Source organism: Hylaeus volcanicus, chromosome 4 (assembly GCF_026283585.1).
Source record: "Hylaeus volcanicus isolate JK05 chromosome 4, UHH_iyHylVolc1.0_haploid, whole genome shotgun sequence".
In the NCBI taxonomy this organism is placed as follows: Eukaryota; Metazoa; Arthropoda; class Insecta; order Hymenoptera; family Colletidae; genus Hylaeus; species Hylaeus volcanicus.
The window spans coordinates 5830437-5848484 of NC_071979.1; the positions used below are offsets into that span (position 1 = coordinate 5830437).

At 35.1% G+C, this 18048-nt stretch overlaps 2 protein-coding genes across 5 annotated transcripts; one reads left to right on the plus strand and one right to left on the minus strand.

Moving 5' to 3' along the window:
- Window positions 1-67: 67 nt before the first annotated feature.
- On the minus strand, window positions 68-14116 carry LOC128875774 (uncharacterized). The gene is made up of 4 exons (XM_054121646.1): window positions 12278-14116; window positions 11682-11965; window positions 11484-11560; window positions 68-11357 (listed from the first exon to the last, which is right to left on the minus strand). Exons 2-4 carry the CDS (start codon window positions 11855-11857, stop codon window positions 2170-2172), a joined length of 9441 nt encoding a protein of 3146 aa, XP_053977621.1. The 5' UTR covers window positions 11858-11965; window positions 12278-14116; the 3' UTR covers window positions 68-2169.
- Window positions 14117-14391: 275 nt separating this feature from the next.
- Window positions 14392-17786, plus strand: LOC128875777 (G kinase-anchoring protein 1-like). Of its 4 annotated transcripts, none has more exons than XM_054121650.1 (7): window positions 14392-14657; window positions 14798-14980; window positions 15360-15434; window positions 16022-16256; window positions 16325-16600; window positions 16678-16832; window positions 16921-17783. In XM_054121650.1, the coding sequence occupies exons 2-7, from the start codon at window positions 14807-14809 to the stop codon at window positions 16951-16953; spliced, it is 948 nt and encodes a 315-aa protein (XP_053977625.1). In that variant the 5' UTR covers window positions 14392-14657; window positions 14798-14806; the 3' UTR covers window positions 16954-17783. The 4 variants fall into 4 exon arrangements, with proteins under 4 accessions (XP_053977625.1, XP_053977627.1, XP_053977626.1 ...); XM_054121652.1 differs by having other exon boundaries at window positions 14441-14657; window positions 16343-16600; window positions 16921-17782; XM_054121651.1 differs by having other exon boundaries at window positions 14577-14735; window positions 16921-17784.
- Window positions 17787-18048: the final 262 nt, after the last annotated feature.

Sequence of the window (18048 nt, forward strand, 5' to 3'; positions counted from 1 at the left end):
TGAAATATTCTTTTACAGAGAAAAGTTTATTGTAATGGGAAATTTTCAAATAATAAAACAACTAAAAGCATTCATTGTACATACATATAATCTGTTACGTAAATATTCATATATTTATATTATCTCTTAGTTACAATCGTGTATGTGGTGCACACTGTAGAAATAAAAAGATAATATTGTTAGTGATGAAAGTATCAAATTGTTATTGATATAAGAACGCAGTAATGGTAATTTATTCGGTATCACTTTATGCCACTTAGATTTGGTTACTTCAACGAAGCAACACACATATCCCAACTTACGATTGTATCAGAAAGTTTTATTAGAAAATGTAACTATATCTTTACCCCCATCTCACAGTATTATATACTATTTATAGGTACAGAAATTTTTGTAGTGTACCTCTTTCGAGTGGAAGATATATATGCATGTATATTTACGGAGGTACATATATGCATGCATAAATATATACATATCGATTCAATTGTAAGAGCAATTAAAGAATATTAACAATTCAGTTCATCTTAGAAAATTTATCTGGCCCAATTTATCCAGAACATTTGATCAACTTTGTGTTTTCTTTTTAGTGCGACATTAATAACTTTAATTAATAACTTTCTTCTCCTGACGATAACATAATACATAATATGTACACACGTGACCGTAATTGAAAACGCCACGAGAAATAAAAACAGATTTATTTTTGATAACATGAGTTTATAAAGAATATAATATAATCATTTCTATTAGGATATGTTGGTAAATCTGTCTTGTTTAAGATCTAATAAGACTTCTTTAAAAACCATAAAAATGTACTTTCAGTCGATCATTATGTATCTAAATTGGTTTACGCGTAAAATATGCGATGTTTTGGGTAAGTTAATTCGACAGAAATTGAATTCTCAGAATATTTTCAATTAAAAATCACTCCTTGTAGGTATAAACTTATCTCAAACACGACAGATTTCCTAATAAACCGTTTTTATCCTTTACACTTCAACACACAGATTACACATCACTATATTTGAAATAATAGGCTTCTTTATTTCTCATAATGTAAGCTATTATCTATAAAGTAAACGCTGTATGTCTAATAACACGATCCTCGATTCGCTCAACCATTCGTACCCGTGATTAGTTACAACATTAAAAAATTTCTATCAGCAGGCGACGCATCGAGCGAAAGAGAAGGATGGTGAAAAACTTATCTGAAAAATTAAGTCTTCAAATGAGAGCCCAAAAAGTCTTTACTTGTATTTTACAAATATTTTGAGGCGTAGATTACTGGTACTTTATTGAAGATATATTGTGCATTTATTTTTATACAATCACTCGAGCTGATGTTCTTCGGGTGTCAGACGAAAAATCGCTCGTTACGACTCGACACTACGGAGTAGTAGTAAACTCATGTAACCCCAACCATCTTTAATAAGAATGTATAGCAACGTATAAATATTTTACGATCAATTTATGTTTATTCATTCAAGATGATTGTAAAACAGATTATTCATAGGACAAACATATTTCTCATACGACAATCACATCATGAAAACATAATTGGTAGATCTTACTACTACTCCAATGATCCATAGTAAAATTTTACAACATACACAATTACATGTGCAAAGTGTTTGAAAATGCACAATAGCAATGAAATAATTAGATGACAAAATATTAACGTGTTCACTTTCGAGAATTAAATGAAATCATGGGTATATTATATTGAAAAGACGATACTAGTTCAGTATATGAAAAAAACAATAATTAGATCATAGTGTCTTTGTAATGAAACCATATTTCTTTATAATTACATTGCTTACGTACCGAGTTCTATCTACGGATTGCATCCGTTGTCGATATATATGTATATATATATATAAATATATCGACATATATAAATATATATGTATATATATATACATACATTGTGTTAACATGTACGTATGTATATACATTTAGTAGACATAATATATGTATATATTTTTTATATATAGATATAAATTATAGTAAGAATCTAATTTTAATCTTACGTCTAGTCACTTATCATCTTAATATTATATGTACACTTGAAAATAGATTCGAGTTTATCTATCAATGGCTGTAATGTCTGATAGTCTATGAAAACAAGGAGTTTCCCCGTAGCACAATGCTATTTCCTATCATAATGTATTACCTTTCTGTAGGCTTGGTGGCTGGTACAGAACTTTCTACAAGATCATGCCTTTCTATAGGTGAATTCTCCAACGTGTAATCGACTGGGTATCTTTCCGTGTATGTAGGAGTAGCTTCTCCTTGTTGCCTTAATTTTAATTCGTCCGACTGTTCTTGATAAAAGCTTTGCGAGGCTTCAATATTTTGCGAGGACTGCTCCGTCTTTTCTATATCGTCCGTAGAGTAGTAACTTTGACTTGCCTCACTTTCTGGTCTGTGATCGTAATAACTAGGAGAAACATTATGACTGGAATAACTCGGTGTAGCTTCTTCTGGATTAAAATAGCTCTGACTTGCTTCTTGCGGGTTACCCTCGTAATAACTGGGTGTGACCTCCTCCTGTGGATCTTCATCCAACCTAGAATTTGTTTCCTGGCCTACCGATTCATAATAGCTCGCTGTCACTTCCTGGTGATGAGCATAGTAGCTGGAAGGCTCGTTTCTATGATCCGTGCTCTCGGTAACGAAATTCTGGGAGGGAGCCTCTTCTAGGCCAGGCATCGAGATCGGCACTTCGTAAGAGGTTGATACATTCTGCTCTTCGTAACTAGAAGTTGGTACAGAATCCACGTGGGTTGACGAAATGTCTGGGTTCAAATTGTACGAAGATGTAGGTATTTCAGGTACTCCATTGTCATGGATACTCGTGTGCTCTGCGCTGGACGACGCAATGTTCAGTTCCGCGCAGGGTGGAATCTCGCAAGACGACGTACTTATTGCACTTTCTTGGTCTGGATCTCTTTCTTGGTTCTCAGGAGTTTCTGGAACGTAAGACGAACTGGCAGTTTCGTCCTCGTTGAGACCAGAATTATTCGTAGAAACCGAAGAGGTACCGATACCGTCAGCACCAATGTCGTTCGACTGAGACGGCATGTTTCCCTCCTGGCTAATCTCGGTGTCAGTCTCTAGATTTTCCGAAATATTTTCCGCTTTACCGACTTCGTAGCTCTGCGTTGGAAACGTTTGATCGTCGATCGCCTCGTCCATAGTCGTTCTCTCCTCTTGACTCTGCATAAGTTCGTTAAACGATTGCGTAGGCGCATTTGTACTTGCTTCCGCGGAAGTCTCGTACGACTGAGAGGCTTCGTTAATTTTCGAATGTTCAAACGATTGACTCGGTGGTTCCGTAACGATTGCTTCTTCGTCCGTTTCCATTGGCTCGTATGTTATCGACTGCGATGGCTCCCTCGAATTCTCGGACTTGGTAGCAGATTGACTAGGTAAATCGGTAGAATCGGTAGTCACTGCTACTCCAAATTGCTCGTACGATTGCGACGGCGTTTCGTGATTAGTCTCTAAATTCGTATCTTCGAAATGTAACTCTAAATTTCTTTGCACCGGTTCTGATTCACCCTGAGACGACGGCTCGTCTCTTTGGCAGTCATCTTTAATTGTACTCGCAGCATACATTTTCGAATCGATAGCCTCGTCTACGTCCATACTTTGCTCGTCTAAACGATTCAGTGACTCCGCAGGTACAATTTGCGCTGACTCTGGAACAGACTCTACTTCGTTAGATGTTGCAGCTTGCTCTTCGATTACTGGAGAGGAGGCTATAGTACTAGTTTCTCGAGTCAAATTTAGTTCTTTAAGTTTCTCGGTGTTTTTTGATTGTTGCGAAGTATCCGTTTCCATTACGTTCGAATCGGAAACTTCAAAACTCGTGTGTTCCGCAGGCGACATTTTTGAACTGGATTCAGATGTAACTAAGGCAGTCTCATCTATTATCGACGAACTATTTGTCGTCGACTCATCTGGTTGCTTCGCAATTTGCACATGTGCTATATCATCATTATTGCTAACTTCTTCGCTTTGACTACCCGCTGCAATGATTGAACTGCTATCTTCTTTAACAATCGTATCCTGTAAAACTATCTCTTCCGATTTAATGGGTATTTCTTGAGAAGAGATCTCTTCCTGCAAAGATATTTCTACACTGTTCAAATCTTGGTGTTCGTGTAAAGTGGAAGGTTCATTTGTTGATACGATAGATTCTTCAGAGGATGCAGGAACATCGTCGCATACTATCATTTCTGATGTTACAGTAATATCTTGCGATTGTATAGTTTCCGTGGAAATAGCAGGCTTCGAAACAAGCATCTCAGAAACAGGTATATCCACAAAAGATTGCTCGGTTGTTATCGATGGTTCAATGGTAGATGTAAATTGTACATTTTCAGTATAGGTATCATCTATTATAGGCATCGAAGGAGTCGTTTGAACTTGGGAACTTTGTAAAACCATGTTGTTTGGTATTGAAACTGAATATGAAACGCTAGGTATTGATATTGCGTCGTTTTGAACATTTTGAGCATCCACAGCGATATTACTTTCCAAATTCGGTAACACTAGGTACTGTGTACTCGCAGGAATTTCTGTTCGAGCAATTTCCGCTGTACTTGAACTTTCCATGATTTCTCCAATATCTGGCATAGAATTACCAGGAATCTGAATTTGTGCTTCACCAGTTGAAATGTAAGAAATGTTAGGATTCGTTATGGTTATTGGTAGTTCGAGAGAAGATGGAATAGTTGCTATAGTAGAAGTCGAAGTTGATTCCGTTTGTATAGGTAAACTACTGGGCACCTCTAGTGGAGTCATTATAGGCTGATTCAAGGTTAACGATGTTTCAAGTACAGAGGCAGAAGATATTGGCTCGGTAGGTGGGATGATAGTTGACTGTAAAATAGTCTGATTGATCAAACTTGTTTGAGTCAAACCAGTAGTCATTACGCTTCCTGCTGGATTATCCGATAAGCTAATTTCTTGTTGGAAATCCGTATTAGCCAGAGCCGCTGCCAGAATATCTTGATTCGACGTTTGTATCACTTCTGAAGTAGGAAAACTTTCAGATATAATTGTCTGAGTGGGTTCTGTAACAGTGGTTTGTATACTTGGCATGACACCATTGTCAAATTGTAGAACAATGTTATCCAATGTGCCTGCTTCTCCTAATGAACTAGGATCTATGTACAAAGTTCTCGTGCCATCTGGATTCTGTGTAGTGCCTTCCAATGACATAAGAGTATTATTATCGAGTGGTTGTATTTGTCCCTGGTCATCGATAGTTACTAAAACATAAGTTTGCGTTCCGTCGCTGCTCTCCGTTGGTAAAGCCATTATTTGCGGCTGTGTTGCTACTTTTGGTTCTTCCACTTTTTCTACCTCGCTGCCTTTTTCAACACTAAACTTTTCTATTTTAGGTTGCTCTTTCTGCACAGTCTCAGTTAGTACGTTTTCCACTTTTAATTTCTTTTCAGGCTCGATAGGCTCCAGCGGTGGAAGAGATAACGATGCAGAGAGATTTGTATTAACGTTACTCGCGGATGCTGAATTCATCGCAATATTTAATAAATTTTTCTGCTGTTGGGTAGCTTTACTTATCGCGTGACCTTTTGTAGAAGCCTTTGTGATTGTAGCACTTGCTTGCTTCTGATCCGTTGTTATCTTAGACATACTTGGCACACTTGTCAGTGCTGTTTGTTTTGTATGAATACTTTGTACTGTCGTGATTGCAGGTTCTTGTACTTTTTGAACAACTATCTTTTGTTGCGATTTTGAGTGTCGGCTACCACGAGGAACGATGACTTTTTGTATAGTCGATGTAGATCCTGCTTTTCCTTTTTGTTGAATTTGTGGATTTATACCTATTACCTGTTGCGTGCTGCCTTGAGATGAAATATTTTGAAGTGAACCTTGCTGAACAACTGTTTGTTTTATTCCTCTCTTTCCTTGATGTACAGTCTTTTGTGTGGGCATAGTATTCTGCAATACTACCGTATTAGCTGTAGCTTTTAATTGTCCAGATCTACCTTGCGAAGACAATGAAACTTTTTGCGATTTTTGTAATATGGGTAACTGCACCTTTTGTTGTACAGATTGATAGTGCACCTTACTTGTGCCTTTGGATGGACTTTTTGCCGCAATGGCTTTTACTTGTTGCCCTGTTATTGGAGTCAAAACAGTAGCTTTGTTACTTACGATACCTTGAGGACTTAAAAGTGTTTTCGTCGTGAGAGCTTGAGATATAGGAGTTAAAATAGCTTTCGAAGTTCCTAAATTCTGAGGAGACAAAATAGTAGTACCTTTTGTTACTAAAGCCTTTGATCCAATAATCGTTTTCCCGCTTAAAGTAGCAGTACTTATCGGAGTATAAATTCCATCTTTTGTAAGAATTCCCTGAGATAAGGTTCCCAACAAAGCTGTCTTAGCAATTGTTCCTGAAATAGGAGTTAATACTCCTTTCGACGCTATTATACTTTGGGTATTAAGAATTTTATGTCCCGCAGGAAGCTTAGATGTCGTTGGTGAGACACCATCTCCCTTTGGGGCAATTATTGTTTTTGAATTTACGATACCCTGTGGACTGATAGGACAGAGTACTTGGCCTTTATTGGTCATAATTCTTTGAACTTTACCACTTAATGTTTTAGAGATATTTAAAGGTAACATTTTCGTTTGACCAGATTGAGCTGACGTTAATATAACCACTTTTCCTCCTTGTTGAACTATTTGTGCATTTCCAGCACTTTTACCAGACGGTATAGCAATTTTTTGTTGCGTTCCCGTTTTACCCTGAACGCTATAACGTAATTGCTGTCCTCCAGAAGTTTGAACAACTACATATTTACCTGGTGTTCCCTTCTGTGTTAGAAGAGGAGGAACTTTGCTTGTTGCTGGAGCACTTTGAAACTTTAAACCTTTTACGCCACCGGTAAGTGGTGGTACTAACGTTTTTATACTCGTGATCGTAGGTTTCGTTTTACTTTTGTTTTTCAAGATTGCGGGTGTACCACTCTTCTTCTTCGAAGGCGATAATTCGCTTGTACTTTCATTTAATTTAAAATGGGTTTGAGTGGGTGACACTATTTGTGTGGTAGGCGTGAATGACAAAGTTGCCGGTATCGTACTGGATGCAGGTATGATGGATGATATAACAACAGGCATTTGTTCAATACTTTCTGGAGTTAAAACATCTTCGCTCAAGACAAATGGCATCGAGTTTATATCCAGTTCCATATCCGCCAGGCTTTGTGAACTTTGTTGAATATATTTCTCTGTTGTGGTTGTTGCGGTAGCAGTTTTCGATGTTTTCAGATTTAACTGTTCATTTTGTGCTTCCATCATTGCGGCAGTTTCTGCTTCCTCAGCTTTCAGCACTTGTAATTTTTTAGTCAGAGACAGATTAGGAGATGTAACTTTTAGACCAGTTTTCATTTTGGCGTTCGACGACGTAGACTCGAGTTTCATTATTTTTGCCTTTGAACTACCTTTTTGATCACCTTTTTTTGTACTATCTGTTTCTAATTTATGCTTCAGTCCTTTCTGTGGTAACTTATCCAGTAATTTTGATTTTAAAATCTGCATAGGTTCAGTCAACGTAACATTTTCAATTATTCGCGGCATTTCACGTTTCTTTACTGGTACTGTAATGTCCGATGATGGCGAAGGTGTGGACGTAGACATTCTTGAAGATTCGTCAAACTTTTGTATGTCTAAGCTGATGGTTTTAGGCCTGTCCTCAATAGAAGGGTACTGTGCTATTGACTTGGTCATAATGCCTAATTCACTTGATGACGATGCTAGCTGATCAATGTTTTGAAACATACTATCGTCCATTTTTGTATCAACTTCAAGATTGTGATCAACTACAATTTCAATACCTTCAAAATTACTTGTAACTGCGATTTGAGAATTATTTTCCTGAGACTGATTGTTAGGAAAGGTTTCTAAGCCTTTATTTAACTCATCATCAGTTTTTACATCTTGGGTTGTCACAGACAAAATGTTTGTGTCTTCTTCATCTTCAAGTTTCTTTTTAACTGGTTTCTTACCTCTTCTTCCTTTTCCAGGTGACTCAGAATCATCTACTGTACCTTTTTTCTTATCTATGTGTAAAGTTTTCAAAAAAGCTTCCTGGAATGTGTTCGTTGATTTATCGTCTATCGATTCTTTATCTTTTTTAGACTTAGCACCTGTCTCTGGTGTAAATTTCCCTTTGTACCTTGTTTGCATAGATGATCTCTTTTGAACTTGTTCGCTTAAAACAGTTGGTGCATCTTTGGACAGTTGTTCTGAACTTTCTAATGTAAGTTCTAATTCTTGGGTCTCTGGTGTTTCCATTTCTACTTTATGAACTTCCTGATTTGTTGATATAGTTTCTTCTTTATCCTGAATTTTCTTCTCTTCTTTTAATGCATCTTTTCCAATATCCTCATCTGTTGGTTTGATAGTATTCTGTCCAAGTTTTTCCGTAGAATTGTCTTCTTTTTGTTTCAAAGGACTGATTGCATTTGCATCTACACTGGTTTCAACTATTTCATTATTCACGTCCTCCAATTTTTCTTGTCCCCTATCTAATTCAGGCTGTGTAATAGTTTTATTGGTGGAGGCATTGGTGTCAAAAAAATCAATTTGTGATAGCTCAAACTTTTTGATTTGAGACTTTTTAGGTGGAAGCATGTCGACTGTTTTCAAAGTATCCAATTTTTTAGGAGTTGTTTCCTTCTCTGGCAAAGGTTCTAACTGAAATGTACTTGAAGATTCCGTTTTCATATCTTTTAAAGTTTCTTGTTGAGGATCACTTGAAGGTAATATATTTTCAGTTTCAATTTCATTACCTTTTCCTTTCTCAAGGTCATGTGTTATACTCTGACTTTTAGAAATATTTTCTGTTATTGACATTTTTGTATCTTCAGAAACTACACGTATATCAGATTTTTCTGGGGAACATCTTTCCTCCGAAGACACTTGTAGTTTTTCAGAAGTTTCAATAGGAGGTTGATTGTCACTTACTTCTTTATCTACCTCCAATAACATTTCAGTTTTGCATGCACTATTATCAGTCAAATCATGCTTCACTTCTGTACTTGAAGCAGGAACATTATTTTCTGATGAATTCAATACACTACAAGAGATTTCCAATTCTTTTTGCTCTTCCAAAACGATGCCCTCATTTCTTTTCTTGTCCATTTCTATCCCTTTTTTATTTCTCCTTGATTTACTTTTCACTTTTTCAAAACTAATTTCTTCACTTTCGGATTGACTTTCATCAGTTCTATATAGTTTTTGTTCCACATCTTGCACATATATATCAGATTCCAAATATTTTTTATTTGGTTTTCGTTTTCTGCCACTGTACGAACGTTCGCTGTCAGATTCGGATGTTCTTCTCGATAACTCAAATTTTTCAAACAATTTTTTGTTGTACTTCCTATCCTTTATTTTTGGACTTTCAGTTCCGCTTGTATTTCCACTAGTACTGGTATGAGCTGATTCTGATTTTTTTGGCCTACCTCTGCGCTTTCGAACTTGCGGAGTAAAAGTCAATTTATCGTTATTTAATACAATTTTCGTAGTGTCAGATTGAAGAACTCGATCTTGATCCAACATATCTACATCTGAATTTTCGCTTTGTTCAGGAAGTGTGTCAGCGGATTCAGAAATCGTTTCGTCCTCCGTTTCTGTCGTACACTGTTCAGACAAAATGTCGTCAACTTCTTTTGAAGACTTTTGCTTCGTCGGTTCCATATTTTCATCATCGTTAACTGAATCTTTAGATTCTACTTGTTTATTGTCGGTAGGTACACTTTGTGTATCTAATTTTTTATTTTCCATTAATTCTTTGTCAGAATTTATTGCTCGAGTATCTTGTACTTCTAAAGGTTTCGAAGCCTTTATGGCTTTTTCATTCTTACTCTCAACCTTTTCAACCTCGACTATTTCTACAATTTCTAATTCCGTACTAGAACCACCAGAATCAGATTTTTGCACATCTGGTACTTTTTCAACTTCGCTCTTTTCTTTCGATCGTTTAACTTCATTATTTGTCTGCTTATCTTGATCAATATCTTTATTTTTGCCAAATTTATCCGAATCTTGCGCACTCAAAGACAATTGTGCATCTAAGTTTTCAGACTCTTTTGGTTTCGTATCATCTTTACCACTAGCTTTATTATTTTCTGCTTCTTTTTCTTGTTCCGTTTTTAAAGCTTGACTCATTTCGAATTCTTTTATAATTTCTTTCTTTTGGTGAAACACGCGAACTTTTTTCCTTACAGGAGGTATGGATGGCTCCTCCTCATGAAAATCAAAACAAGATAATAGGGATTTTTTGTCGTCCTTCTTAGGGACATTAACTTTACTTTCATTGTCAACACTGAAAATTTCCTTCTCTTTCTGTGATTTATCGATTGATTTGTTAATATCAGTATCCAATATTTTCGCATCTTTCTCTTGTTCTGACTTATTATCAGAGAGATTTGATTGCAAACTTTTCGAAATGTTAATAGTACCGCCAACAGAATCCTTCATTACGTCGATCGATGTTAATTTCTCAGTTTCTTTAAGCAATTTTTCGGTTTCTGCAATAATTTCATTGGTATCTGGCACTGTATCGTTCTTTTGATTAGAATCTTCTGATTTTTCAAGGTCAAATTGACTTTTCGTTGTCGAGCTACTTTCACTCTGAATTAAAGTAATTTCCTCGTCTGATTCATCTTCCCAATCCGCTAATATAGTATCACGAATTTGAGGATCTGTCTTTTTCTTTTTAGCAGCTTTCTCACTTTGTTTAGATTGCTTTCGTTTGCTTGATTCACTATTACTTTTACTTCTGTTCGACTGAATTTTCTCTTTTTTGACGTATTTTCTTTTAGGAGTATCTACATCTGAAATTCTTCCTTTATACTGGGAATAAGTTTTTACTTTTGATTTTGCCATTGGCGAGCCACCCGACCTATGACTTTTTATATGACAAATAATAACGTTAACGCGGGAAGAAGTGAAATTGCACAAATGACAGGGATATTGCGGAGAAGTGGCACTATTTGGCGTAGACGGTAAACTAGTAGGTTGGTGACGAATTCGAACTTCATGATCACTTTCCTTCAAAAATCGCGGATGCGTAATTTTGCGTACTACTTCGATGCTATCGCTTCTTCTAGGATTTTCCTCGCGCTCTCGTTTTTTCTTAGGAATTTTCTTCTCTCCGAATAGTGCCGATATGTTTGGCTTTTCTTCTGGACAGAATTTATCTTGGCTTAATATGTCTGGATCGCCTCCTGTTAACTTTTCAGCCATTTCAACATCTCCAGGGAATTTATCCATGTACCTAGAGCCATCCTTACTTTTGCTTCTGTATTTATCTGTAAACAATTGTTTAAAAAAACAATCACGTTGGAAATGTTTTCTTAAATGTAAAATTATATACAATTTTTTAGATATTAAACCATTTACATGATTAAATGGTTACACATGTGCAAACAGCATACCTAATCCTTTTTTGATGAAGTCATCTTTTTGCGTGCAATTGTACTTGTAAATCTGTTGATAATTCTTGACAAATTCGCTGAAAAAAGGAAAACATTTACAAGATGTTATTATATGTATTTATAGAATAAATATGCAGATATACCAAGAAACTGAAAACATTGCTAAATGTAAGTAATAAATATATATAAATTGCTTACTATGTATCCTCTTGAAAGAACTTTACAGCAGCTATTAAAGGCTTTTTTTTAAATTCATGTTGAATATCTTCTGGCAAATTATGAAACCCGGTAACTTGTCCTGGCCACCAACAAGCTCCGAGTTTCACCCAGACAATGTCTCCATCCAAGTAATTGATTTCTGTTTGTTCGCACATCTTTGAAAGATATTTGGCTTTATCTTTCACAATATCAGCATTGAAAATGAAAATAGATCCGTTGTCTTACATTTGTCTTTCAATGCGTACCTCTAGTACTATCTGCCCCTGTATATAATAATACAGAACAAATATTTATAGTTTTGGTACAAGGCAATGACAAATGTTTTTATTTCATTGAAAAAGTAACATGATTAATATGCAAAGAAATAAATGATTTTCTTAAAATTTTGGGTACTTTGCAATTACATGCCTTTCATTTTAATATGTACACAGTATTGAAATATTGTTTGTTGTTCCATGTATATTTTCATTTACTAGCATAAGTACAAAAGATAATGTGGTTCCTATTGAATCTTTAATAGAAATCATATACCAAGCCTTAATTAATTTATAACTTTCCAGATCTATAGAACGCACCGTAAACATTTCCTTTGAAATATTTCTCTGATCGCATCACACGTTACATTCTTCCATAGAGGCAAGCAAAGCGAATAATGGGTTAATAAGTGATCGTTGTTTTTACACTATTATCTCAAAATGGAATAGCAACCATCCAATGCGACTGAGTAGAACACAAATATTCTCTTGAACCAGCCAACGTATTCAATTTATGCAAGCACTGTCAGATGTTCCAAAGTATGACAAGATTATTAAAACACTTTTAGTTATTCCACGTAGACATTCATTGACCAGTGTAAACACAGAAAAGTAACACAGTCACTACCGAATACTTTCAAAAAACCATTTACCCAGCTTTAATTAATATAAGTCCTTTCAAATCTATCTGCACCATAAACAAAATATTTTTCTGCTCACATAACGCACGACATACTTCCTCGAACGTGAACGAGGGGCAAAATACCGCGGTAGTAAATAGTCGTTGTTTCTATGTTGTTATTGTTAAAACCGTGTAGCAACAAATCCAGTGCATCGAGCACGAAATTCTTTCGAAACAGTTAATTCGCCAAAGCACTGGCGTTTCAAAATACGAGAAACTGTTGGCCCATATGCACGGGTATGCGTAAAAATGAAATCGGCGGTGTATTCGCGGGAAACCAGGAGCGAGCGTCGTTCCCTTCGTCGTGCACCTCTTCGTTGATCCTGGTCTCGATGCCGACGTTGTCCACAGGAGCCACGTCGGGCATCTTAGCCCGCGAATTCCGTGATTGGATGCCTCTACACACGGATGCACAGTTTGTGAACTTTGCGGTATACTCCCGGCTGTTTGTTAGAACGACGCCGCAATAGGAGTCGGTGCACCTCCAGAATTGGCGAGCGTCCCAGGGAACGAACAAGTTTCACTTTTCAACCTCGCCTCTTATCAACCAGTCCACGATACGCTAGAAGGCTTCGCGACACCCTCGATCGCCGACCACGCGACGTTGCTGCGCGCACATACAACCGCGAAAAGTCCAAGCCAACCCCGAACGCAATCGACACATTCAACGCTCTACGTCGCTCGTACGACGTACGTGCATGTTCAGTGTTCCCGACGTGCAACGGGGCTCAGTACGGTGGATGGATGGATGTGTAGATGGATACTTCCTTCTCTCTCGTTGATCGAGATTCTCGATCCGGCAGGATTGCCAACTATCGCGAGTTAATAACCTTTCGCGATGCTCATTTTATTACTTTTTTTTTTACTTTACCAAGCCGTTACCGAGTAAAACAGAAAAGGAGGTATGGAAACTTCGATCTTTTTCGCTTTTTCGAAATCTCTCAGGTTGGAAAATGAACAAAATTCGATATATTATATGTGTATATGTACAGCGTGTATGTATGTGTGTATGTTGAGCTCTCTGTTTTGCTCTATATCGCAGGAGAGGTTTATCAGAAATAGAGATCGAAAGTTTGCGATTTAAAAAAGAGATACTCGTTTATTTAAAACGTTAAGGCTTATATTTAAGTCACTTTGGTATTTGAAAATATTATGTCCACATTCATTGTCTTAAAAATGTACAAAGTTGAACGGAATTGTCTACAAAAATTTGATAGGAGAGAAGATCATTTTTTTGAAGTAAAAATCATAAATTTAAATTAAAAACTACTAACTATGATATTTTTCTGACGATTTAGGAAACGAAATATATTTCACACAATTTCAGCCAAAGCATCTAATCGATAAATAATTCGACTGTGGAGTGAATACACCTATGACATGTATTAATATAAGAAAGGATATGTAAAATGTGCGCAGAATATATTTTATAAATTTATAAATACATATATATATATTTTATATATTTTATAAATACGTATATGAATTTTATATATTTTATAAATATGTATATAAATTTTATATATTTTATAAATACATATAAATTGCATACACTTTCCACGAGTAATTCATATTCACACCATAAATACATAGAAATTCGCAGTCTATATATAACTGCTGAAATACATTCAATATTTAATTAACTTAAATTACTTAGTTTCAAGTACATTCTTTAATCGTCAATATACAGATTCTTGTTTCTGTATTGAAATGTATATACAAAGGAACGACGTTTGATTACAAATCTTACAAATCCATCAAAAAATGATCGTACACATAAAACAATTTAAAACTTCAAAATGTAACGCGAAGGTGTTCTCATTTCTTCCGCGACAGTTGGCTGCAGTGTGTCGCCGGGCGGGTTAAGCGAAATATCGACAATATTTTCCGCCAGGGGCGCTCGTGTTTTGCAAGAACGTTTACTATTCGTTTCCGGTTTATGTCGTAGTTGAACAACGTTCTTCATTTTCCGTTCTACATCCCTTTGCATCCCTTTTCACGCGATAAGTGTTCACACGCGTAAGTTGTGTACGTTACGTTAGGCCATTTTCTGTGAGATATACGATAGAGTAGCGAGGGGCACCACGAATATAACAAGTATTGCGACCATAACGATACCGGAAGTTCTGTAGTTTCGTTATCAATACGTACATTCACAGTTCACAGAAATGGCGACCGCTGTTCCTTCGAGATTTGCAGTGCTCAGCATCGATGATGACGATTGTAAGCCGAAGAAAACGGCGAAGAACATTACCACTGGCAAGCTGAATCAAAAAACCAAAAACGACAAATCGAAGCAACAGCAACAATCAAAGAAGGATGACAAAAAAAAACAGAACAAGGTACAACGCGTGTAGTCTTTGTTGTTTTTTTGTTGTTGTTGTTTTTGATTAGCCGGGAAACGTCACAATACTTACAAAACCACTGGCGGGAATGTTAAATGAGAAATGCTCGACTTTTAATCGATTTTCTAGAAAATCGAGCTTGATATGACAATCTTCGATTTTGTATATTTATTCTTCTGTGTTCGATTTTTTCAAATAAAATCAAATCGGAAGTAGCACAAATTTTATTCGAACAATGAATAACAAGTAACAAACAACAATATAGCGATTTATTCATGACAACGACACATGAATATAATTTGTCAAAGTACTTGTACAATAACATTTTCATTTACTTTTTACTATGTTAATTTATAATTATCTTCTTCGTTTGTAGGGAAAAAAGAAAAAGACTAACAATAATAACAATGAAAATCAGCAGTGGGAACAATGGAAACAGAAAGATACAATGGTAATGTATAAATTGTTTTTATAATTGTAAGTTCATTTCATGATAGCTTTGTAAATGATTTCATTCTAATCTAACACATTGGCTTCGAGTGACGCACGTACGCGTCCTTGAGATTTTCATACATCTGTTTTAAAATAAATATATAAAACACTATAAATAGTTCAGTTTCTTTATATAAATGTCATCAAAGATGTTTCACAAATTAAAACAATTATGTATGTTTTAAACTTTTAGTTTTATTTTAAGGTTATTAACACTGAAATTGTGTAATAACTGTATATTTATAATAAATATTTTTGTATAGAAGAGATCTAAATGAAAGACGAAACATTTATTAAATAAATAAACTATATTCATTCTAATCTCCTAAGCTTCTTTCATATGTAATATAGTACTTGTTTTACAACGGGTATTTATACAATGCCTTCCATCGAGTTGTCTATAATAAGGACAGCACAGACTTGACTAATAAGTGTGAAAATCATCGTTTAATTTCAAATATAAATTTTTAAATCTGAGGTTTTGTTTCAGTAGTGACATATTTATATGTGTTGTGTGTTATCACGTCCAATTGTGATTTCCTTAAGGCTGTCGAGGAAACGTTTGAGCAAGAGTTGCATCAAGCCATCTTACTGTCGAAACTGGCTTATGAAGAACAACTAGTAAGTGCAGCAAAGTCAGACAAAGAGCAAGAACCTAATAAAAAGTCAGGGAAAAAATCGAAAAAGGCCACCATGTCGTTAGAGGAATTCAATAATATGGGATCAAATGCTGTTCAAAATACAGTTCCACCACCTGACTGTGGAGAAATTAAATCAAAAGGTAATATTTCCTTGTAATTGCAAATCTTTTGCAAGGGAAACACGTGAAATAAAATAATATGTGATTAGTTCATACGAATTTTGTAGAAGAGGATGCAGAATTTTTTGAAAGGGTTGAAAAAGAAACAAAAGACGAAATAACAAAGGGAAAGGAAAAAGATATGTTGAAAGCAAGACTAAAGAAAATTGATGATGATATTACATCTGCTCAGCTAAGGGTTGAAGTGGAAAAACGAGATGAAATTATTAATCAATTAAGGACTCAGGTTGGGAGCTTGAAAGAAGAATTGACACAAGTTAAAGAGAGAAATAAAAAGCTTTATCAAATATTATCTCACGGTGAAAGTAAGTTTATATTGCTTTGTTAATAATATTGTAATATTGTGGTAAATATGATTCATAGTGTTAATTATGACTCTTAGTGAAGGATAAAGCATCGGTATTAGCAGAAGTAGCAAAATTACAAGAAATACGAGATGAATTAACATCAGAAGTAACATCTTTACACGCACAGTTGGAACAAGAAAGGTCCAAGACACGTATTTCTAGCGCGGATGTCAAACCATCTAAACAAACTGTAAGATTTTTTTTTAAATTAAATTGAATATTTAATATTTTTGTACCCACGATCGCTTAATAATGAAAATAAAATGTTTACTTTTTAGAACAAGAAGAGGCCTGCTAGTGAAAATGCCTAAGTTACAAAATAATTTTGTTGAACGTAAAATACTGAAACATTGTGATCTGCAAAGCTTAATTTACTGCTATTGATTATTCTATTAATCAGTTAACAGTCTCAAGACTGATGTCTAATTATTAAAACCTAAGATCTCATGGCAATGTATCTCATACTCAACTTGCAAGCATATCGAGCATTTTTTTAAACTACATATTTTTTAGATACATATAAGATTCATTTAATGGAGACATAGCCATGTTAATATTTTTCTAAACCATGCATTTTCGTTTATAATTCAATTTCTTTACAATATGTTTTCACAAATCACGCAAGGATATTACTTATCCTTTTATCCAAACTCTTCTGCATAATAATCATTGAATCTGTACAAATGAGCGTTGCAGTAAAGTTTAGATATAAATCTTCTGCGATACTACTTCCAACGTAAAAACACCGCGATGTGAATTATACACAGTATCGTTATCTTCCAAATTTTTTTAGAATCTACATCAGTGAGTACAATACACATTATCTAACATATTTTGTAATAAAAATATTCTACAGTATGCTTGTTGATATTAATGATTTCCTTGATATTCTGTTAAATCGGTTAGAGAAATTAATATATTTTGAAAAGACTATTATATATTTTAAAAGTGACAATGTTTCATCGTATAAAGAGCACTTTGTAGAAGTTAAACATTGAAAGAAGATGATCAAATTTTTCCTTCTATGAGACTGACACAGAACTATATACATTACAGAAACAAAATTTCAGGTCCTAAATGTAAGCCATATTTATATACAACCTATCATAAATGTATCAAAATAAACAATAAAATAAATATATATTTTCACAAAATGGTGTGGGTGTTTTAACATTATTTGGCAAACTGAACCACATATGTTAATACTAATATTTTGTTAGCATTCTCGTGTAGTATTTCTACAATTATTTATAGAATTCATTGTATTCATAGTCATGAGTTTCGTTCCAAGTTCACAGGTTTACTTAAATCTAGTAAATATAAACTTTATCGAACTAAAGTCATCATGTACACCCTCAGGGGCTGTAGCTACATGTTTGATTGCAGCTACAGTACGGGTTTTGCAA